Source organism: Sarcophilus harrisii, chromosome 4, assembly GCF_902635505.1.
Source record: "Sarcophilus harrisii chromosome 4, mSarHar1.11, whole genome shotgun sequence".
Lineage (NCBI taxonomy): Eukaryota > Metazoa > Chordata > Mammalia > Dasyuromorphia > Dasyuridae > Sarcophilus > Sarcophilus harrisii.
The window spans coordinates 183,208,588-183,232,441 of record NC_045429.1 but is presented as its reverse complement, the minus strand read 5'-3'; the positions used below and the strand labels follow the sequence as shown (position 1 = coordinate 183,232,441).

The window sequence follows — 23,854 nt, the reverse complement described above, 5'->3', positions numbered from 1 at the left end:
GCATCTGAACTGAGTCTTGAAGGAAGAGGAGGATTTCAACAAAGATAGAGATAAAGAGGAATAGATTTAGGTATAAGGTTCAGACTTCATAAATCCAGAGATAATAAAGCACAGAGAATAGAGTATAAAACTAAATCCAGAGATAATAAAGCACAGAATGAGAGGTTTAAATGTAGGGTACATGGAAATAAAATTAAATAAAGCTGAAAAACATGAACTGGAACCAGAACCTTAAAATGACAGACTAGACTAAGGACTTTTTTATTCCATGGGCAACGCAGAACCAAATAAAGTTTTTGAATAGGGGAGTAGAAAAAAGAGCAACACAGATGAAAATACAATGATAATTATTTTTGTAGTATTTTGAAGAACTCACCCAATCATAAAATCGTGGATTTCAAACTGGAAGGGATCTTACAGGCCACGTTTAATCTTTTTTTATTTTACAGATAAGGAAACTGAGACATTGTGAGATTTGGGCAACTGATTTTTTATGTGTGCTGGAAAATGCTAAGTCTGATTGTTAGTTTTCAAGTCTGGAGATAAGGATGCCAAAAAAGAACTAGGAAAGAGGGGTAGGTCTAGATCAGACCATGTCAAATTCAATGTCATATAGGGGAATGTTGGGAATGTTAACATTGTTGAGAAAAAGAAATAATAATAGTATATGGAGAAAGGTCCTGAACACTTAAAGGAAATGATATCAGAGGCACAAGTAGCTTGATCAGCAAAGGATGTTACACATCTTTGGAAATTAAGGCAACAAAGTAGAAGAGGACGAATAAAGAAATAAAAAGGGGTTTGTTAAGAGTAAAGAATTGGAGTTAAGAATGCCAAGAGATTTTAATTTCAGTATAGTGGAAGATGAGGTTTTCTACTGACTGACAAAGAAGGGAGAGTTGCATTGAGGACTCGAATAGTCAGGAGAAATATTACTGGCATACAATCATTGATAAATAAATGATCACTCTACAGTGGTTAAGGACCTATTCAAGTTGAAGAGTTTCAGTGTGTAGTCAGTGCAGTAGATACAGTTCCATGATTTCCTTTTTATTAAGCCTTGCCTATGTGGCAGGCCATGTGTGTTAAGTGCTTGGGATATGGAAAAGCAAAATTACAATTTGCAATATCAAGATGTTCACTTGCTAATAGAGGAGAAAACATACAAACAGCTATGTATGTATCAGAAAAATACACTCTAAATGGAAATTAATTCCCTCAAAAGGAAAGAACTGAGTAGGAAGTAGGCTGACACCAAATCTTAGAGATTCAGGAATAAAACTAAGATTGAATGAAGTGGGACCCAGACTTGAATTTAGAAGAGAACAAAATTTAGAGGTTATTGAATCCAACTTGTTTTATAGATGAAGAAATGAGCATCTTGGGAACAAAGGCTGATGCTGGTATTTTCACTGGGGAGGAGAGATGGAGTGAGTCATTTAAGAATTTTAGCTTATGCCTTAAGAAGGACAAGATGATTTGCAGAATGAGTCTCTGCTGAGGTGCACTGTGATATATTGTTGCTTAAGGAAGCAATCTTGGTTCTTCCATTTTACTTAGAAACATGTAGGAAAATTACTGGGTTGTTATGAAAGGGGGCAGGCACCCAGAAATCACTGGCAAGGGCTTCTGTGGTAATGTTATTTGTTAATTCAAGAAAACACCAGTAACTTATTCCCATGGTTAAAATCACGATGAGTGATCTAAAAATATTCTGGTACCAAAATGTATGCTTTAGAGAATCTTGGGAGGAAACATTCCCCAGATTCATGTTATGAGCTACTCTAATGGGTACTTCTTTACAACCCAATGAGCATTATTAATTAGCTAGTTATTCAGATATCTTTTTGTAAAATTAGCCTTTTATTCTATTATTATGTATTACATAAACAAATAGATATAATTCCTAAATTTCTATGACAGTTATCCAGATATTTACCAGTTTTATATTCATATTCTAGAAACTATTCACTTAAAATCAGGTTCCTTTAGGTAGTATAAGACAAGGTGCTGGACCTGGAGTCAGGAAGGCCTGAATTCAAAATTTCTCCATTCCTGTACCTTAGTTTCCTCATTTCTATGGATTACATTAAATGACTGCAAAGTTCCCTTCTAGTTCCTAGAAGACTTGTATTCATGCCTTGTCTTTGACATATCTTGGTTGGATGAATCAAGGACAAGGAAAACCTCTGAGTATTTGACAATTTTCTAAGGTTAAGATATAGAAGCATTGTTGATCGGTGTGTAGGGAAGGAGTAGTATTTTTATGCCAGAAGCTCACTTCACAGATAAAATTATAGGCCTGGACAAAAAAAAAATCAAGAAAAATAGATTTGCCTTTATTTGTAATAATGGTTTCTCTATAATGAGGTAATCAATCAGTGAAACCAAAGCCTGACTTCAAGATTTTGTCAGTGCCCAGTCTCTAACCCTATGATCCATATAATCTTGTTAATTCATTGAGGATTTTTTCTTTGCTTTGTGTCTATACCAATGGAAGACATAGGCTGTCAACAGTAGGGAAGATGCCAGACTAGGAAATCAAAAGGAAAAGAAAAAATACAGTTTAAAATTCAAAAGGAATTAAAACTTCTTTCTTTCTTTTCTTTTCTTCCTTCCTTCTTTTTCTTTCTTTCTTTGTTTCTTTCTTTTTGTTTCTTTCCTCCTTTTTTCCTTTCTTTTCTTCCTTCCTTCCACTCTCCCTCCTCCTCCTCCTCCTCCTTCTTCTTCTTTTTCTTCTTCTTCTCTTCATACTTTCCTCCTTCCCTCCTTTCTTTCCTTTCTTTTTTTCTTCCTTATTTCCTTCTTTCCTTCCTCATTTCCTTCCTGTCACACTATATATCATTTCCTATCTCACCCAGGCTGGATTTGCAGCTGCCACTTAAGGAACCCACTGCTTTGACTTACTCTATATCTGACATTATCCAATCATACCATCTTAAGCAATATGTGGCCATTAGCAATTAGAAGTTAGCTATAATGGTGCCAAACATAGTGTATATATCTGATCAGCTTATGATGGCTCAGAACTCATGTGATCCGCCAGCCTCAGCTCCTCAGCAGCAGAGATTATAGGTTTGTGCCACCACAAACATTTTCAAATATAAATTTGCTTTACTTTGCCCAGAGATGGAATCACTGACTTGGAATATCAGACATTGCTTAATCACATCATAATTTAATTATATAGGTATCAATCAATCAATAAGCATTCTACTACACATCTACTATGTGTGAGGTAGTATGTTGGATATGTTAGGGAATAAAAGACAAAGAATTAAATAAACCCTATTCACAAGGATTTTTTATAATAGGATTTTGGTGAACATGGTGAATGTGGAAAGCCCCAAGATGTGGAACAGGATTTAAAATGTCACGGAGGTATGTTTAAATTTTATAGGCAAATCTTCCATAAAGCTTCCCTCTGAGCAGCTTGTCTTTTAACTGACAGCTTATTTATGACAGTTTTCTTTGCATAAACTAGTACATAAAAGCAGGATGGGCTTTTTCCTGAGTGAGATCAATACTGAATGTGGACTACTTAGACCACAGTGACAGAGACTGATTGCCTTGTTCTGTTAGCATCATATATTATTGTTACTCCCAGTAGATTGAATGAAAAGACTGAGGAAAATGCCAGCACAGGAAGTCTAATGGTGCCTCACTCTCAGACTATTTGTATACAGCACTGGGATGTAATACACTGAATCTGTGGGTCATGCATGTCTTTACTCTTGAAAGCAAAAAAGGAAGCCTTCTAAATCTAATGATGAATTTGAAGTTGAAATTTTACCTTAATTAAATAATGCAAGCAACGATTTTCTGTTGAGTGATATAAAAATCAATGATATAATTGAATGCAAATGCTTATAGGTTGTAATATAAATTAAATCACCCAAAACAAAACATTTAAAGGAATTCTAAGTGGTGGCTATTTTAGAAAGAACTTAAAGGTACAGTCTTTAACTACCAACATAAAGAAATGTAAATGTCAGTAAGATTTTTTTCATGAAACCATTTTAGTATTTTCCAGAATCTTCATCTTTCCAAGAATGTGGTCATGTCTATCAGTCAATCAACAAGCATTTAAGTGCCTACTATGTATCAGGTGCTGTGCTAAGCACTAGATGTTTATGCAGACATTGCTGACTAAGTTCACATTGTTAAATTCAGTCAGTTGGTTCAGCTGATTAGTACAATAAGTCCTGGAAGCCTTATGTCTACTTGTCTCTGGTATGGAGACAGAGTCCAACAAAACAGATAAAGCAAATTTGATTGTCCTTCATCTGATCTCCAATGGTCCATTATTTTGTTTTGCTTGGACTATTAAAATGATAATAAGTCATCAACTACCATAGAAGGGCATGGACATGCCCCCTTACAACTTTGTGTCATAGATACAAATTTGGAGAGGACCTCAGAGACCATCTGATCTAACCTGCTCATTTTACATATGAGAAAACTGAGGGTGAGAGAAATTAAATGATTTATCCAAGGTAATAGATGGAAGATGAAAGAGCTAAGATTTGAACTTTTCCATCCAGTATTTTTTATATTACAATGCAGAGTAAAGTCACAGAGGTTAAGAAGGCATGGGTGGTCTGTCATCCATATTATTGGGAGGAAAATACCACATTAATGAGATGAACAGTTATAAAAAAGTATTGGAGTCTCTGGTAGAACATAATTTTGAGAAAATTGGATGTGAAAATTTTATATTGGTTCTATAACTGACTTGCTCTCTGACCTTAAGCACAGCACTTAATTCCTCTGAGCCTCAGTTTTCCTATTTGTAAAAAAAAAAAGGAAATAATAATAACAACTTCTCTATCCTATTTGTAAGGACAAATGAGATAATAAATAGAGTAAAGCACTCTAAACTTAAAAAAGACTATTCTATTAAAATGTTTTAAAATTATATTATAATGCTATTGATTATATATATATATATGTACATATGTAGGTATATTTGTGTATCTTATTAAATATTTGAATTAGTACCCTTAGGTAACTACCACACACACACACACACACACACACACACACACTAACACATATACACTTAACTCATGATCTTACATATTAAGAAAGTTATATAGTAAACGCAGACCACAGAAGGGGCATGGAAATTTTTCCTCTGCCATTTTCCCTTTGTTAAAAGTATAAGGTAGTCCCCCTACTCATTTGTTAGCCCAAGCTCTGTCTTAGATTTTTCTTTTGGGCTACAAGATGTCCTTATTTGGGGTTTAAGACTTCTTAGAATGAACTCTTAGAAGGTTTCCCCTATTTCCCAAATTCCTCATCTACATAATATGAACAATGAGGGAGGGAAGGAAAGAAAAAAAAGCATTGCTTTATCCTTATTTCCTGACTTGTCTCATAGAGACAATTCTGTATTCTAGATCCAGCTTTTATATCATCCCTTAATTTCCATGGGCATCATTTCTTCTTTTGTGAAGAGGGAGGGGTTGACCCAGATGATCTCCAGGTTGTATTCAGATATAATGTAGAATCAGGAGCACCTTATCCATTATTATATGAAAAAATGCTCTAAATCCCTAATTTTTAAAGAAATGAAAATTAAAATAACTCTAAGATACCTATTAGATTAGCTAATATGACAAAAAAAAAAGGTAAAATGATAAATGTTGGAGAAGATGTGAGAAAATTGGAACACTAATGGTAGGATTGTAAATGGATCCAATCATTCTGGAAAGCCATTTGGAACTATGCCCAAAGAGCTATAAAACTGTGTATACCCTTGGATACAGCAATACCCTGCAATGTTTATATCCCAAAAACATCCAAATCGGTAGGGGACTTATTTGTACAAAAATATTTATAGCAGCTTTTTTTGTGGTAGTTAAAATTGGAAATTAAAAAAAAAAGAATTGGAAATTGAAGGGATGACAACTAATTGAAAAATGACTAAATAAGCTGTGCTATATAATTATGAGGGGATATTATTGTGCTATAAGAAATGACAAGCAGGATATTTTCAGATAAACCTGGAAAGACTGATGCAAAGTGAAGTAAGTAGAACTAAGAGAATGTTGTACACCATACCAACAGCATTGTACAATGAAGAAGTAGGAATGACTTAGCTATTCTCAACAATACAGTGATCCAAGACAATCCCAAAGGACAAAGATGAAGTGGACTATCTACCATCAGAGAAAAAAAGTGATATTTTCTGAATATATACTGAAACATGCTATTTTTTTTCACTTTTTTCTTTTTTCATTTAAGTCTTCTTGCACAAAATGATTAATATGGAAATGTTCCACATGATTGTACATATATAACCTATATATGATTGTTTATCATCTCAGGTGAAGGGAGGGGGGAAAGGAAGGGAGGGATAGAATTTGGCACTCAAAACTTTTTTTTCAACCTTAAGGTGTTTTAACATGTAGTTGAGTGGAAAATAAGATATTATATTTAGAGAAAAAATAAATCAGAAGCATCTGGATTTAGATCTCACCTTGGGCACTTACTAGCCATAGTGACTTTAAGTCTCTAAGCTTTAGCTTTCTCATCAGTAAATTGAAGTTTTTTTCAGCTGTTGGTTGGACCAGATGATCTTTTGAGTTCTTTTCAATCCTATGATTCTGTGATATTAGTAATTGCTTTCATATACATAATGCTTTAATATAAAACATTTCCCTCTCTATAATCCTGTGAGGGAAGTAAAATGGGTGTGATTATCTTCATTTTCTAAGATTCAGAAAGATGAGGTATCTTGCCCATATACACATTCTGAGGCCTGATCTCTTTGACTCCAAGCTACATCTTGTATAAATTACCTCATGAAACCATATCTTATGTTATGAGATACTATTATTATTTTAAATCTCTTAGGTTATTGAGTAGAGAGAGAACTTTCATTCAGTTAGTTACTAGAACATTAGGAACACAGAGGGAATGACAGTTTCTTAATATTTTGGAATACTGTCAGTCAATAAGGATTAACCACCTACATACAGTGTGCCAGGCACTGTGCTAAGTGCTAGGAACACAAAGAAAAATAAAAGTTTGTCCATATTCTCAAGAATCTTATAGGCTAATGAGGGAAACAACATGTAAACAAGTATATATAAGCAAATTAAATACAGGGTCTTAAAGTGAAGATAATCATTGGAGGGAAGGCAATGGGATTCGAGGGGATCAGGAAAGGCTTCCTGTAGAAGGTAAGATTTTAGCTGATTAGTGACTCTGTGCAATACAATTTGTATCAGCATGGCCTGATGCACAATGGGTCTGGTAATCACTCTATTCTTGACCTTGCAAGTGACTCTGTTAATAGCATACAACTATAGTCACAAGAAAACTTCCTCTGACTTTGATCTCCCCTTCTGTAAAACAAGTAGCTGCCCACTTCATAGGGGGCAATATGAGAATTAATGAGACATTACTGGTTAAGTTCATTTTGATGCTAGGCATTCTATTAAAAAAAAGTATTAATCATTGGGTGTGTAACTAAAGTCTAACCTTTTATCAGTGTCAAAAGAAGGATCTATGCAACAGGTGTCATCACACTGGAGGATGAGAATGTAAAAAGATTAAAGGCTTGAAAAATTTTGCTTTGAAGAAAGGCTAAAAGGATAGGAATTAATCACTCTGACTATGAGAGAGATTTAGAAGCATATTGTGCTCCAGGTGGTCTGATGCAATCACTTCCACAGTGGAAAATGCTGGGGAACCTGTCTCTGGAAAGGCATGATGATGTAGAATGGAAATATCCTTGTCGTCCTTCATTTGGAGCATAAATAGATGTTCCATTCAGCTAGCTATATAACAAAGAAGTGAATGGTTGATAGTAACTAGGCATTCACAGTCATATTCTTGGTCTGGCTCTTTCCTGCTTTACCGCTTTCTAGAGAGAAAGAGAATGCTGTAAAGGAAAAGACCTAGGAATCTCCTTATCTAAACCCAACAAATAGGGTCTCTCTCTTTTGTCCTTCCCTGTCTTAGGTGAAAGAGAGTCAGAATAGGCATGACCTTAAGAACTTTGAAAAATTTGGAGAGTGAGCTCCCCAAAGTCTTGGAATTAGATTCCGTGTCAGGATTTTCTGGAAGTCAGATGGTGAGGAGTAAAGTCCTGTGTACCCCACGCATCTAGACTAATCCAGCAATCATAAAGCCACTGGCTAGACTGTATTTGGAGTATTTAGTGAGGTGAGTGAGTACTGGGTGGAAAGTGTGTTAAATCTGGACCCATTCTATGTAAGGACCAAAGTGGTATATAGGAGTGTGTACATCTACGTGTTATAAAGAAATCTTTGCATTTCTGTTCTTGCAATATCTTCCCAGTAAATTATCCCTTTGTAAAAGCAAATCAATGTTAATTGATTAAATGGAACAAAGGTACTTATTCTGGTGGTTAATAGTGAAATAGTGAGGGAAGGAGGAAGAGAGGTAGAGAGGTAGAGAGAAGGGAAGAAGGAAAGGATGAGAGGAAAGACAGAAAGGAGATGGGGAGGAGGAAGAAGACAGGAGAGAGAGAGAGAGAGAGAGAGAGAATGAATCATAACAGAATGGAGGCTGGAGTTGATAACTTAAAGGAAAATAATCTTAATCCTTCATGGAGTTGAAAACTGCAAGATGGAAATAGAGGTATAGCTGGCCTGCTTCTGGAATAATGAGTTCAGAGACACTACTATATTAGCTTTAATATCATGACATATCGCAGGGATCCTCAAACTACGGCCCGCGGGCCAGATGCAGCAGCTGAGGACGTTTATCCCCCTCACCCAGGGCTATGAAGTTTCTTTATTTAAAGGCCCACAAAACAAAGTTTTTGTTTTTACTATAGTCCAGCCCTCCAACAGTCTGAAGGACAGTAAACTGCCCCCCTATTTAAAAAGTTTGAGGACCCCTGGCACAGAGTTACCATTATTTTATTGTTTTATTTTTTTCTTCATAACAACATTCTGGGGAAAATAAGGCAAACATTATCACAACTGTTTTACAGAGGCAATATAATTCAAGAGAAAGAGCATTAAATTTGAAGTCAGAGAACAAGTATTCAAATTATGATTGCAACAGTTTGTTGTCTTGGGCTGAAATTCTCCAATCTTCACTTGTAAAATGTGGAAGTTAGACTTCATGACCTTCAAAATCCTTTCCAACTCTCAATCTATGAATTTATGAGAACACTGAGACTCTTGATCTATCATTAACAAGCATTTCTTATGTGCCATGCACAGTGCTCACCACTGGGGATACAAAGAGAAAAATCAAACAGTCTGTGTCCCCGAGAAGCTCATAATTCTATCATGGGGACACAACATGTACGTATATAGGTATATCATAAGTCTGAAAAAAATTAAGTGATTTGTTCAAGGTTACATATAAGGACAGTCCAAAGCCACTGTTCAGACTTGGAGTCTTCTAATTCTAAGGTCAGTGTTTTTTCCATGTTATTTCTAAATAATTGTTTTGTTTTGTTCTAAAAATGAAGTACGAATGGATACAGCTGGAAGGCTATAAATGAGCTATTTGGAAGAATGTCCCAGTGATCAGAATTTTCAAATATGAAGCCATGTTAAAAGCAGAGATTGAGGAATTTCTAACTTAACATTGAATAATGTTGAATATTCTGATAGGGCCAAATTATTCATTATTTAAAACTCAGGAACTTTTTGAAGTTGCAATATCTCTTTCAGACTATAGAAGTATTAAGGAGTATCCTGGAGTACAAAAACTTCAACAAATTGAAATATATAAGAATGGTCCTATTATACACTGCATGAAAACCAAGACAGAGGGCTAAACATTTTCTCTAAATCTCAGGAACTCCCCAAACTTCCTAAAATAAAAATTATACACAAGAGATAAAATAATTAGAGCTGTTTGCAGCCTAAGACACCACAAATCCTAATAAGATAAAGACTGAATCAACATCAGAGAGCTAGTTTGTAATACTAATCCAGCCAGCACCCTTTCTTCCACAAACCCTGTTCTGTCAGAACAGCCCAAAAGTAATCCATATGGTTGTGTTTGTTAGGATTTACTCAGCAATCTCCTTGCTATTACAACAGGCTATAGTTTCTATATATTCTGTCCCTACCTTCACTTTATCATTTTGTGGTAATTAGCAGTAGACCTCAACTCTGCCTATCTCCTTCTTAAGTGGAGAAAGGGAAGTTTAGAAAAGTAGGGAAGTATAGAAAAAATGTGCTTTTCCTGGAGGTGGCAGTAAGCTACAGCAGCACTTATCCAGAAAATTAGGAAACAAAGAGACCAGGTTTAAAGGAAATGAAATTTGCATCTAACCTGGAACCAGTTCTGTCCACTCATAACCACCCCAGAAGTCACTTAGGGAAGGGTCTTAAGTCAATGAAAAGTGAATTTCCCAATAAAGGAAATTCTGAGGTATAGTCCTTAGGAAATCGACTATCAGATCAGGAGAGTCAAAAAGTAAGTGATAAAGGAATAGAAGGAAAAAAAGAAAAATTTGCCAGAGATGTTTGAAGGAAGAAAACTCAGTTATAAACCTTAAACACAATCAGATAAATCAACAGAGAAGGTATTAAAACAGAAGAGAAGATGCTGAGCAATTCATCTAAATATCTCTAAATAAATATTGCAGGACAAAAGAAATTGATTCAACAGCTAATGATATTGATACAAAAAGTACCCAAGATTCCAAAAAAGTCATGGCATAGTAACACAATGTTCCTTAATCACTCAAGGGAGAAAAAGAATCATGAAAGCAAAATTTAAGTCCTGTAGAAATGACTGGCAGAATAGGGGTGGGAAATAGGAGAGGAAAGCTTGAATCCACAGTGTTAAGTCTCTACAGAGATGTGTGAGAGAGAATTGTAAATATAAATATACATCAGCACAGAACTGAAAGAAACAAAAAGCAATTATATTTAAAGAAAACATGATCATTATATGAGCAAAATATAAAATATCAAAGATAGGATGCAATGAAACAACTTAAAAAGACTACAAGTTTCTCAGAAGAACATGAAAATGCAATTTAAAGAGCCTGAATACCAATATGCAAAAATATAGGAAAATTGCCTAGAACCTACAAATACCAGAAACAAACTGCCAATAGAGAGAATCTACACGTTTCTTCCAAATATAGTCCTATTGTCCAAACCAGAGGTGGAGGAGGAAAAGGAAAACCTCAGTCTTATATATCTAATGAATGTGGATGTAAAAAATATTCTGTGTTCTGACTGTGTCTTTTCATAGTCAGTCCCTTAGAGCAGGAAAATAACTACATCCCTATTTCTGTTTTTTTTTTTTTTTAGAATCCCCAGTTCTCACAAAGCCTCACTCTCCTACAAGAGAATTTTCCCGATTCATTTCTCTCTTAATCATAAGTATTTTCCTCCACTCTCAAAAATAATTTTGTATGCAGTTAGTATTCACACATATCTATTAATCAATCAATTAGCAAACATTTATTAAGTGCTTTCTATATACAATTCTTCAACTCTCACTTCCATTCAATTGTATGTAAGCTCCTTGAGGACAAGGATCGTCTTTATAACGCCAGATCCTGACACAGTGCCCTGTTAAATAGTAGGTGTCTAATAAGGACTTGTTTAATTCAAGCAGGATATACCAAATTAGTAACTGCTGTTGAATAATTTATATGTATCCTTCATACTGAAATTGAAGTACATTTCTCTTGCACTCAATGAAAAAAAATTTCTGATCACTTTCTATAAATTATTTCTTCATAAAAAGGAATACTAAATCCATCATCAGGTTTCTCTTGTTTAGCCTAGTTACCTTTGTCTCCCCTTCTCCCCTCTCCCCCCCAAAAAAAACAACCTTTGGGTAGTATTTCACTCAGTTCCCAGAGTGTTAGATAGTATACGGAATAATTGTCCTTAAGAATCTTAAATTTCAAGAAAGTATGAGCTGCAAATGATGAAATATACTATATTGCATGCTCATCAATCACATATGTGTATAATATGTGTGTATCTATGTATGCATATATATGTGAGATATACATATAATATTTTATGCTTGAAGTTTTTTGGTTTCTAATTTTAACTTTGGTAAATGAGAAATTGATTGTCATATCAAAATAAGAAAAAAAGTTATTACTCATTTGGGGGAAAAGTATACATTGAAAAAAGCAGAAAGAAGTTTGGACAATCAGGATGGCTTTGAAACTAATATGTTAAATTTATTGTATGTTTTTTAAAAGAAAGTTCGTTTAAATAAGAGATTCATGGTTTCATGTGCGTAGCCCTCTTTCTGTTTTTTTTATACAGAAATGTTCATGGTAATATCTTTCAAATTTGGAATAACAAAAAATAAAAATCACTGCTACTTATTATATGATTTAATTCAGTTAGGTAACTTCACCTTCCTGAAGTTTGGAACAAAGAAAGAAGTGCATTAGATGATCTCTAAAATTGCTTTTAGGTCTAAATTCTATGACCTATAAATTGAAATTTAAAATGACACTGGCACAAAGATCTATAAACCTGTTTTGTTCTTCAGTTGCATTATTTTTAATTTAATGCTATGCTAGCTATTACTATTTACCTGACTCAGTAAATAAGACAATGAACAGGATTGTTTTGAACTTAATTTTGATCAGTCATTGAGTGATTGGCTCTTAAGCTCAAAGTGTTTATGACTTATGGATATGGCTAATAACAGTGAGTGCCTCTGTGGTAAATCAAACACATTGAGTACCACTTGAAAATGGAATGAACCAGAATGATTTCCTGGATGATATCAATAATGTTATCTACTAAGAGAGCCAACATATCTACTGTATTCAATATACGTTGAAAAATAGCTGAGCTATGATCACTATACTCTTGTAGTTGATGGATCTATACTCCCATAGATGTGGGTACTCTCTCAAGTGACAGATATCCCAATCTTACCTTTTTATCCTGAGTAATGCTTATATATGTCCTCCTATATATCTACCACAGGTGGGCTACCCAATACATCAGAGGACTTCCTTTGGTTTTGATTTCATATTAATTTACATATATTATATATAATATTAATTTAGCAGATTAATTAAGTTATTCTTCACTCTCACTATATGATCTGCCCACCTCACTTATTTGTTCAATTACAACATTTGTTTTATGTAACAACATAAACAATTTTGGCCTTTACATTACTTTTCTGAGGCAATGTTTTATTAATTTCTTATGGCTTACCTACACTACCCATTGCCCTTTGAATGACCTGCAAAGAGAATTCTTTACAAACTGTGGTATTCTATGACTCATGGTTATATAGTAGCAGAAGAAGAATACTTCTCAGCTTTTACTTCAGGGAGATGCTTGGGGTAATTAAAAGTATTGCACAATTTTCTAAATGCAATCCAGCCCAGTGGATTCCTAATTTAATGTCCATGGTAAATGTCTGTCCAAGGTAGAAATGCCAATGTACTATAAACTAAATATATATTTATATAATATCATAAACTATCATATTATAAACTAAAATATCATAGTCTGATAACAATCATTCTTCATCTTTTTGTTTTGCTTTACATTTTTACTAGTTGAACTTTTTTGAGTAATTATGGATCTTTGTAGTCTTTATGATAAGCACAATGTGATCTGCAAGAAAAGGCAACTAGAGAACCTCATCATCTGTAGGAAATTCCTCCTTCACTTGAACTCTGTCCTGGACATACTCAGTGAGAGTACTAACTCCTCTGATAAGCTTACATTTCCGGCTAAATTAAATCAAATGTTTGCTGTCTGAGGCAGTTTCTAGACTTCCTGTTGTAACAATTGATTTACTTTGGTTAAACTTCCTTAGAAAATAGCAGTAATCTATCGAAATTTTTTCTTTTATACATTTCCCTTTTTTCTAGCAACAACACCTAGTTTAAATAAGTTAGGTTGGAATTACTTCAGTTGCATACTGTATCTCCTCACTTTTATCCTTTCTTTTAAATTGGCTTTGATTTCTCTAACAAGTTTTTGAACAGAATGTACATAGCAGCTGATTTGGAAATGATTGCTACATCAGTAATCAGCAATTTCTGGTCCATTATATCATAAAAATTTTCTTTTTTTTAATCTTATGCAAGACTCACTATGCTTCCAATTCTGGAATAAAATGTTCAGTCAATATCAAGATAGTGAATAGTGTACTTAGCCCATAGTCAGGAATACCTACTTTTGATGATAATTATGTAACAATATGAAACTTATTAACTTGAAACTCATTTTCCTTATCTGTAAAAGAGATAATAGCCATATAATTTACCTCAGAGGATTATTGTGAATCTGAGATAATACAAAGCACTTTGCAAATTTCGCAATGTTATAAACATCAGGTATTATGCACACACTTATCTATATCAATAAATTTTAATAGATTAAAATGACACTAAGACTTTTGGCATACTGTATGTACATATAATTGTATAAATGTGTTATTTCTAAAACAATTGGCTTTGTTTGTTTTTTAACTATGGCACAGAGATACCAGGGAAAAGGAATAAAATTACTTCTACTTTTTCCAACCATATACAAAATGTATTTGTTTATGATGTTAATATCTTGAATCAAGGTAGTAATGGTACAGGGCTGTAGAGATGGAGTATTTAGAAAATAAATTGATTTATCTTGTTAACAGCCAGAACCTCAATATCATGGCTTTTTTGGACAATCATCATTTCTGGCTTGTTTATAAACATTCCACACTTAAAGGGTTATTACAAGTGTTTAATTTAAAGGCAATTCAGATTGGGAGACCTTTTCAGTTAGTATAAATTTTTCTAAGCACATGTAATTATAATAAGCTTATTTTTTTTTCATAAGGCAACTTCTAAGAAAGTACCATTCTTCATCAATGGAAATTTTCACATGAAAGTTGGATGACTAGGATGCTTAAAGAAATATAGTTGGAATAGTCCCTTCCAAACACCATTTATGTGATTTTTCAAAGCAACCAAATGTAATCACAGAATTAAAAACTATGAAAATAGATGTGAGGGAACTAAAGAGTATTTACCTGTGCAATTAGGTCAGCAATTTCTGAGTAGCTATGGCATTTTTTCACGCAAGAACGAGCCAAAAAGTCTTCCACTAGCCGTATTCCAATGCCATAACCCCTGGAGATGAGATGAAAGAAAAATGGATGAATATCAAAAGCAGTATCTAGTCATTTAGAATGTTGGTAAATTTGTGTCTGAGAAATGTGGTCATCTAGTTGTGCCTGCTGTATTACATATTGTGCAAATGCACATTTTCCTAGATTGCTATTGCTTAGTTGTTTCACACGTATCCGACTCTTTATAGTCCTATTTGGGATTTTGTTGGCACTTGAGTGGTTGGCCATTTTCTTCTCCAGCTCATTTTACAGATGGGGAGAGTGTGCCAGAGTTAGGTAACTTGACTTTAGTCATATAGGAAGTAAGTATTGAGGCTGAATTTGAACTCAGGAGTATCTTTTTGATTCCAAACTGAATACTCAACCCATTGCATCACCTAACTGGCCCTTTCCTGGATTAAGTTAATTCAAAGCACATAACAAATATTTGTATTTCAAGAGCAAGACTGCATGAATTCATCAGGAAGTCCAGAAATAGAATAATCTCAGTATTATTACTACCCTATTGCCTAACAAATGTATAAAAGGAGGAAGTATTACAAGACAAATAAAGAAAACAAAAAGTAAAAAAATCCTCTCCTCATATGAATTGTTTGCATGTCAAATGCATACTGAGGTACTTTCTTGAGCTAAACTGCTAAGCCTTCTAACTCTACTGCAGAGAGCACAACTCTGTTGGGCTGACCACAATATTTAAATGCCAATTGTACACTTGCCAAAAAAAAAAAATTATTTTATGGAGAACTCATACAGGGCAAGCCCTCACAAGGTGATCAAAAAAAAAAAAAAAAAACAATACAAGGACTCTCAAAATTTCTCTAAACAACTTTAGAATTGATTGTACGACATGGGACACATAGGCCATAGAACTGCCCAGCATGGTGTGCCCTCATCAGAGAAGGTGCTGTGCTCTATGAACAAAGTAGAATTGAATTAACTCAAAAGAAATGTGAGATGTGCAAAATTTGAGAAGCTACCCCAAATGTTCATAGGGACTATTTGTGTCTGCCCTGTGGCAGAGCATTCCAGGCTCTTATTGGTCTGATTAGCAACTCTAATATAGTGATATCATTTTGAGCCCTTTTCACTCTCAGTTCTTAAATAGATATATACTCGGGGCAGCTAGTTGGTGCAGTAGATAGAGGACCAGCTCTGAAGTCAGGAGGACCTGAGTTCAAATCTGGTTTCAGACACTTAACACTTCCTTGCTGTATGACCCTGGATAAGTCACTTAACCCCAATTACCTCAGCAAAAAAAAAAAAGATATACACCCTTATATAGATAAATCTACTTTTGGATTCAAAGTATCCCAGCAGTCTATTGAATTGCTAAAATTCTAGGCCACTTAACTTACCTAAGAACTTACCTTGGTCTAACACCAAGCTCTCCTAATCTGTTAATCTTCTTGATATTGTTCTACACATAAGAAGTTCAAAACCCATTGACTGCTATTTCATTCCCTGATTACTTGTGACTGTTCAAAACCAATGTTTCCTTCCCTTTGTTCACACAGGATATCATACCCTCACCTGAGGATGCTCTGCCCAAAGGTAGGTAAATTTTGACCACTGAAACTTCTCAAGATATCTTGGGGTTTATGTGATAAATTTCTTTTTTCAGCCTTAAAACCAGATCATTCTGGCTCTCATTTATTGACCAACAATAGGTCTCAGGTTAAGCCAAACTTAGTCATTGCTTGGGCCCTGGTCAAAAACCCTGAGATTCTTCCCCTCCTAAATTGATGTTTTTATTAGGTAAAATTCTCTGTCTCATTTCTTACTTAAGTTTAATCACTGATTGGGCACTGCCTTAGTCACATTGAGCAATCTATTAAAGACCTTAGCTTTAAAAAGTCTAGATCTTCCACTGCATCCAGGGCCATATCAATATTCTGATTTAAATCTTGCCTCTAAACCCAGGTGGCTTTCTCCCAGAGAAAGTGAGACAGGTAACCTCGAATAGCCCTCTCTCATTTAAATCCACTTCACTTGCATATCATGGCATCACTTCCCTGAAGTCATAATTGTTTTCAAGAACAAAAGGCATACAACAACAATCTTTATATGAGTTCCATTTAACTACTAATGAAATGATTTAGGGAAAATAAATACTGTGAAAGAACTTTCTTGTGAATGAGGTTTGTTGTTGGGGTTTTTTTTGTAAGTCAATGACAGAAAAACTTTATTGAGAGCATTTCAGGTAACACGGAAGAGGTAGGATGGTAGGATGTGAATCTAAGTCTTTGAACTCCAGATATATCATTATGATCATTATCTCTTTCCTGTATTCTCTATCCTGTATCTTTGATGATATCTTCTGAGAAACGGTAACTCTCTATCATATTTTTTATTATTTTTATTAAAGCTTTTTATTTTTTGAAACATATGTGTGGATAATTCTGTGACAATTCTTGCAAAACCTTGTATGATGACCCTTGTTTTTAAGAGAGCTTTAATACAATTGTAGAAAATTATACGAAAACAAGAATTAAGCACAAAGCTTGGAACTGTGATTTTACTGATATAGGGATGTTCCTGGTAAGAAAATTTCTACCAATATTTATCACCACTTCTCCTATAACTTACAGTTATAAAGAGCTGCTACAGCATTGAGACTTTTGACTTATTTAGGATCACACAACCAATATGTAAGAGAGGCAGTATTTGAACTCAAGTCTTCTTAGCTCTTTACCCACTATGCAAAACTAGCTGAAAAACAAGGAGCTTTCTGTAAATAAGAATATATGATGAATCCACATATCTCTAATATAACCATATCACTTTTGATTAGAACCGAATGACAAAGAGATTTATTTGATTTCTACTCAATGGGGAAAAGTGTTTCATGCTTTGTTTTTTTTTTTTGCATTAAATTTGCAAACAATCATCCCCATTAATGATGTATGCCAGCAAGGCAAATGAAGGCTTTAGAAATCTTGCTTTTCCTACTTTAAGAAAAGGATTATAGAAATGAAAGTCTTATAAAAGAACCAGAAAATTAATTTTTAAAGGAAAGAAAAACTGATAATTGATATACAATGCAGAAGAGTCTTCTACTTACATTTTATCTAGATAGTTATTCACATCTTCATCCTTTTCATAGTCTTTGCACAACTGGGCCACCAAAGCTCCATAAGTTAGAACAAAGAGATCTCTGTTCTGTCAGAAAAAGAAATGACATTTATGTTATAATGAAAAACTAAGAACAAAATATTTTAAAATTTGCCCTGTTTCCGACTTAGCAATGCAAAATTGTTTAATTTTCAGAATCAATGTGGTGTAGTTCATAGAGGTCTGGGCTTAAAGTCAAGCAGGCTTGTGTTTAAATCTCACTTCTGACATTTACTAGTTATGAGCAACTCCCACATGGATTAATTATCCCTGTAGAGCTAGTTAGCTTGGGCACTAATGCCATATGGGAGATCTGAATTTAGCATGGGATTATCAGATATCCAAAGCTGCCTGCCTCTTTCAACATCATAAATTCAGCACTAAATCTCCATTGAGCCATAGGCTCACTCCTTTCTCCTTCCTTTTCCACTGTGCTCTCTGGAATCTTTTCCTATTGTTAACTAATTCTAGATTTTTTTTTCCATTTTCCAGTGCCTACCAAAATCTAGCTTTCTCCCCAGGATGCCACATCACTTTGTTCCCTCTCCAGAGATGGCTGCTCCTTTTTCCATATCCCTAACAAACAATCAGGAGGAGGAATTATCATGTTCCTTGATTTTTATGACATCTTTCAGATTTTCCCTCTGCCATTATCACTCAACAACTATATTTCCTTTATTATTTACTCCTTATTCAGATTTTCATTACAGTTATCTATGAACCTTAAATACATTCTCACCTCTGGAGTAAGTTGTAATTAACTCACTGTTTTTTCCACCTCAATCCCTATTTGCCTTTAAATATCATAATCTTACCTTTCCTCAATTTCCTTATCTCCCATAACTTGTTTCCAATTGACCTTATCCAGACACACAATAAGAATTCAATTTTAGAACTCCTTTATCTCTAGTGAATTTACCCCAGGTATCAGAATTTTTAATGACCCTGTAGGCAAGAACACCTGGTTTCAAATTCCATCTCTGCCAGTAAATAGTCATATGACTATAGGCAAGTCACTTAATTTCTCTGAGCCTTGGAAAACTTCCTAAGGCTTCTACATTGTTCCAAATTAGAATCCTTCTAAGAACTGCTATCTGTATTGGTAGAGGAAATTCCCAAACTGGTAAAATCACAGATTTTTTAATGTATTAACATAATAACCTCACAAAATTGATTGAGGGAAGAATTTTGTAAACCTCCAAATATTGTGCAAATGTGAACTACTATTAGTAGAGACAATGCTCAGAATATATGATATGGAAGCTCAATCCACCATCAAAAGTAATTTCTTGGGGCCGCTAGTTGGTGAAATGGATAGAGCACCAGCCCTAAAGTCGAGAGCACCTGGGTTCAAATCTGACCTCAAACATTTAACACTTCCTAGTTATGTAACTCTGGGCAAATCACTTAACCCCAATTGCCCCAGCCAAAAAAAAAAAATCATTTCTCTGTTTTGGTTCTGCCATTGGCATGATATAAAGGGAAAGAAGCCATATGGATCAGCTACTAAATGAGGCAAAGCACCTAGCCTCTCTGAGCCTCAATTTCCTTCTTCATAAAATAGGAATACTACTAATAACAACTAGAGTTCTAACCCAGTTGTGAGGAAGAGTACTTTGTAAACCATCTAACACCATATAAATGATGAGTTGTTATTATTTTCTTCTATGACACAGAGTTAAGATTGAACAAAATTCCCGTGTGAGGAAATCCCCTTCTGCTCATGTAAATCTACTTTTTGTCTGCATCTCATCATTTTAAAGAACTACCTTGAGCACATTGAATTTTAAATGACTTATCCAGGGTCAAACAGTTAGCAGATGTCAGAGGCAGGACTAGGAACCCAAGTTTTCCTGGATTTGAGGTCAGCCCTCTACTCACTACATTATGCTTCCTCATTAATGAGGCAATTCATTACAATGAATATGCTTAAATACTTAACATGCAGAGTAGCCTTGATCAAGATGTAATAATCAAGAAATTCCAACTAAAACAAATGGGTGAGCCTGAGGTTCTGCCAAGCCATAACAGGGAGTGGGTTCTGGCCACTAAGGCCTGCAATTCAACCCATCATAAGACAAGAAATGGTTTTAAACTGGAAACAAAATGTTCTGCCTACCATGGAATGTGCTGAAGCAGAGGATGAAATTGCTGGTAAATGCCAATCCTACAACATAAAAAGAAGCAAAAGTGAAGGAGTAAAAAATGACCAAGTGCTGCATAGCTTTTTGTTGCTGCTAACAGCCAAGGAAAAATGATAACAATATGCAAGGAAAGGGGTTGGACAAATATTCATTTCACACCAACATACCCTGGCTTTAGCTTTTTGTCAATATATAATTTATATCGTTGAAACATTTTCTCAAATCTTAATTAACAATTAGAGTTTGGTTTTATTGTGGCTAATTATATGTACATATATATATATATATGTGTGTGTGTATATGTATATAAAATATATACATATATGTGAATATATAAAATAAATGCAAATATATTTTATATAAGTATTATATGCATATGTATACACATTATATTGTATACATATGTGTGTGCACATATACAAATATAGTTTGACCTTTTAGCTATGCATTACTTTTTAAAAATGAATAAATAAAAGCACAAAGTTGGGTTTTAACTCTTTCTGGCAAAAGGAAAGATTGTTTATGGAACCAAACTAGTGAGCTAACTATATTTTAATCAAACTTTTCATCTTTTAGAGAAGATCTTTAGAAATAGCTTTGTTACCTGATGTAGACAGAGTTCCATACTCTACTTAGCTGTTATACTGGCTTTTTCTCTGCTATTTCTTATAACGTCACTACTGCCTAAATAGCCCATGCAGGGCTTGGGAACCATAAATGGATACCTTCTAAGGGTATTTAAGAGACAGTGAGTTGAAGAAAGGAAGCTCCTTATAAAAATTTGTGGAGGTTAACTTGTGATGAGCAGAGTTCAAGGATAGATAGCTTCAATTTAGCTCGGAACTAATGCTTCATATAAAGAATGAATGACAGTGATTCTAGACTGGTAATTCTCATTTTATTTCAAATGCAGTCAAAAAGAAAGAACCAGTAATAAGGAACAAATTCAGTAAATTAGATCAGTCTGAAGTAGAATGTAACTATATTTTATAAGCAGTTTTAAATTATCAGTTGATTAGAAAATAATAGCAATGATATCTAAATTTTCTTGGTTTTCATTCTGTTCCTTGATCATGACTACATCCTGAGTTATGGCCTTTTTTGACAAATGAACACTGTTGGACATAACAGAAATCAGAAGAGAGACATGTGGACTGGTAAACAACAAATTCAAATATTACTTCGTAAATATCTCAAAACCATTCCCACTGGACAGTAGCTCTGTCTTCAGCAGTTGTGTGGCATACTGAATAAGAGAGTTGGACTTGAATTCAGGAAAACCTGAATTCAAACTGACCTTCAGTCATCAGCTGTGTGACACAGGGGAAGTCATTTAACTTCTTTCTGTCTCATATGTAAAATGGGGAATAATATTAGCACCTAACTCTCCAGATTGTTGTGAGGATAAAATGAGAAAATATTTATAAAGCAGTTTGTAAACCATATAAATGATGGTTATTATCTTCACAAAAAGAAGACTACATATCATCATCATTATTGATGGTTCTCTGATGCTTTGGGCATCTTAGGAAAAATTATTTTAAGTTAAATTCAATTAATAAATATCCTTAAGGAACTTAATAATATTAATAACTATAAGTATCATTTTATTAAAAAAAAACTTTAGAATGCTACAAAATAGAGCTATGAGCATCATTTAGTGTTACAAGAGGCTCTTCAAATATTTTCAACAACCATCTTTTCAACAGCAATCTTAAGTGCCACCTGTTAAAACTAATTCAAGTGCTACCATCTGATTCAATGTCCAGTGGTCCCTAGCAGTGTGAGTTTGAGGATTATTAATCTAAAATAAGTTTTCAAATCTCTGGTTTTCCTATGCCTAAAATTGTAGTACCAGAGTAAGAATGTGAACTCTTCTACCAACACCACCACACCCCATTAAAAAAGCCTACGATTTTTTTTAAGTGACTGAATTCACCACAAGCTGAATTATAGAAATGATCACTAAATTGAAGTATATTAATATTCCTAATTCATGGATTTCAATGCTTGGCTTTTTTATGCCATCTCTAGTTGAATTTAGCACAACTGAATATATATGTAATGTACATTCCATATAACATTATAGATTATGTATATATAATATACACACATATTTATTACTTCATTCATATAGCATTATCAAACAAGTCATTAATCATATTATAGAGTTACAAGTAAAATAAACTTGCCTTAGTGTTAATTTCATAGTCCCTCTTAGAAAGGCTCTAATTTGACAGAAATATACATCCTCAAAATGTTTTATGAAATCTATCATTACCTTGGAGTACTTTTAATACTTTATCACAATTATAAATATCCCCAGAGATGTCATACATATAGGTTTCACTAAGCTATCTGTTGATAGATAAGCAATTTCAATTACTACTACTCCATGAAGCAACTTTTTTTTAATCATCCCTGCAAACTGATGTAGAGTTCAAGAAACCTTATTCTTAGAAATAGAAAACATTAAGTTAAAAATATTGATATGTTTAAAAATTCTTACTATTTTATGATATTCTGGTCTTCTGTTTCCTGGACGAGACATGGTACTTGAACAATGAAGAATGGGATGATCAATTTCTTTTCTTTTACCTACAGAGTCAGAGGCCTTTCAGTCTTCCCTCACTCTAAAGTGTTTCAGCATTCAAAAAAGGCTGCTTCCAAACTCTCCACACTCTTGTTGCTCTTTGTTCAGTTGTGGAGGTGAATTTTTGCAGCTAAGAGAATCAACTTCTAGCCCCAATAACTTAATACAGATCAAATAACTGCTCCACCCACAAGCATAGATCTACAGACATAATAGCTGAATATCTCTGTGTGAAGTTAGAACCAGCTGTGCAGCTCAGCTCAGAGTTACTGAGAATTCTTTTGCCCTAGGGAATATGTGAGTGGTGTTCTGTTCTCAAGCCAAGATTTTTTTTTTTAATCACAAATAAACTTTCACAGTCCAAAAGAAATCTCAGGGCTGGCATTATAAACTCCTTGCATTGATTATTCTATAAATTAGATAGACACTATCATCAATTTATAGGTTCCAGGTCCTGGTTTTAAAACTGAAAAAAATGCTGTTTTTATAATAAAGATATTTTTAATTCATAATTTCAGAATATAAAACAGACATCCTTAAAATATTTTCAATTAGGGGATAAAGAGGGAGGGCTAAGAAATCTGATAATGGCCCATTAGAGTTTGTAGTCATTTTTTACATTCTGGTCACTTCTCTCTGTCTTAAACTTTTGAAGAATTTTAATTACCTGGAAGGTTCTGTCTCTCCTCCCTGAGGAAATTTGGTTGAGAAATGCTTACTTAAAAAATAAATAAATATTTCAAGCTAGCATCTCTCTTTAATAATGGGGAATAAATATTGACTGGTTGGGAAGGATAAAGCACCTTTTTCTTTAACTTCTAATTCTTCCCTTAATCTGAGTTTAGCCCGAAGTGAAGGAAAGAATCAGTTGGTCAAATCATGTCCGAAGGATATTTGGAGGAAAAGGCCTGCCCTGGTCAACCAG

General features: G+C 34.2%; 1 protein-coding gene across 2 annotated transcripts in view; it reads right to left on the bottom strand.

Annotated features, from left to right (window-relative positions):
* TRAPPC3L (trafficking protein particle complex 3 like) overlaps positions 1 to 23,209 on the bottom strand; it is a 50,477-nt gene extending 27,268 nt beyond the window's left edge. Inside the window, exons 1-4 of one of the 2 annotated variants that reach the window (XM_023503183.2) lie at positions 22,846 to 23,208; positions 20,312 to 20,359; positions 18,143 to 18,240; positions 14,983 to 15,082 (exon numbers count right to left, since the gene is read on the bottom strand). In XM_023503183.2, the coding sequence (XP_023358951.1) occupies positions 14,983 to 15,082; positions 18,143 to 18,240; positions 20,312 to 20,359; positions 22,846 to 22,887 (288 nt within the window). In that variant the 5' untranslated portion in view covers positions 22,888 to 23,208. Of the gene's footprint in view, positions 1 to 14,982; positions 15,083 to 18,142; positions 18,241 to 20,311; positions 20,360 to 22,845 lie in introns of both variants that reach the window. The other variant, XM_012549304.2, reaches the window with a different exon arrangement.
* Between the last annotated feature and the right edge of the window lie 645 nt (positions 23,210 to 23,854).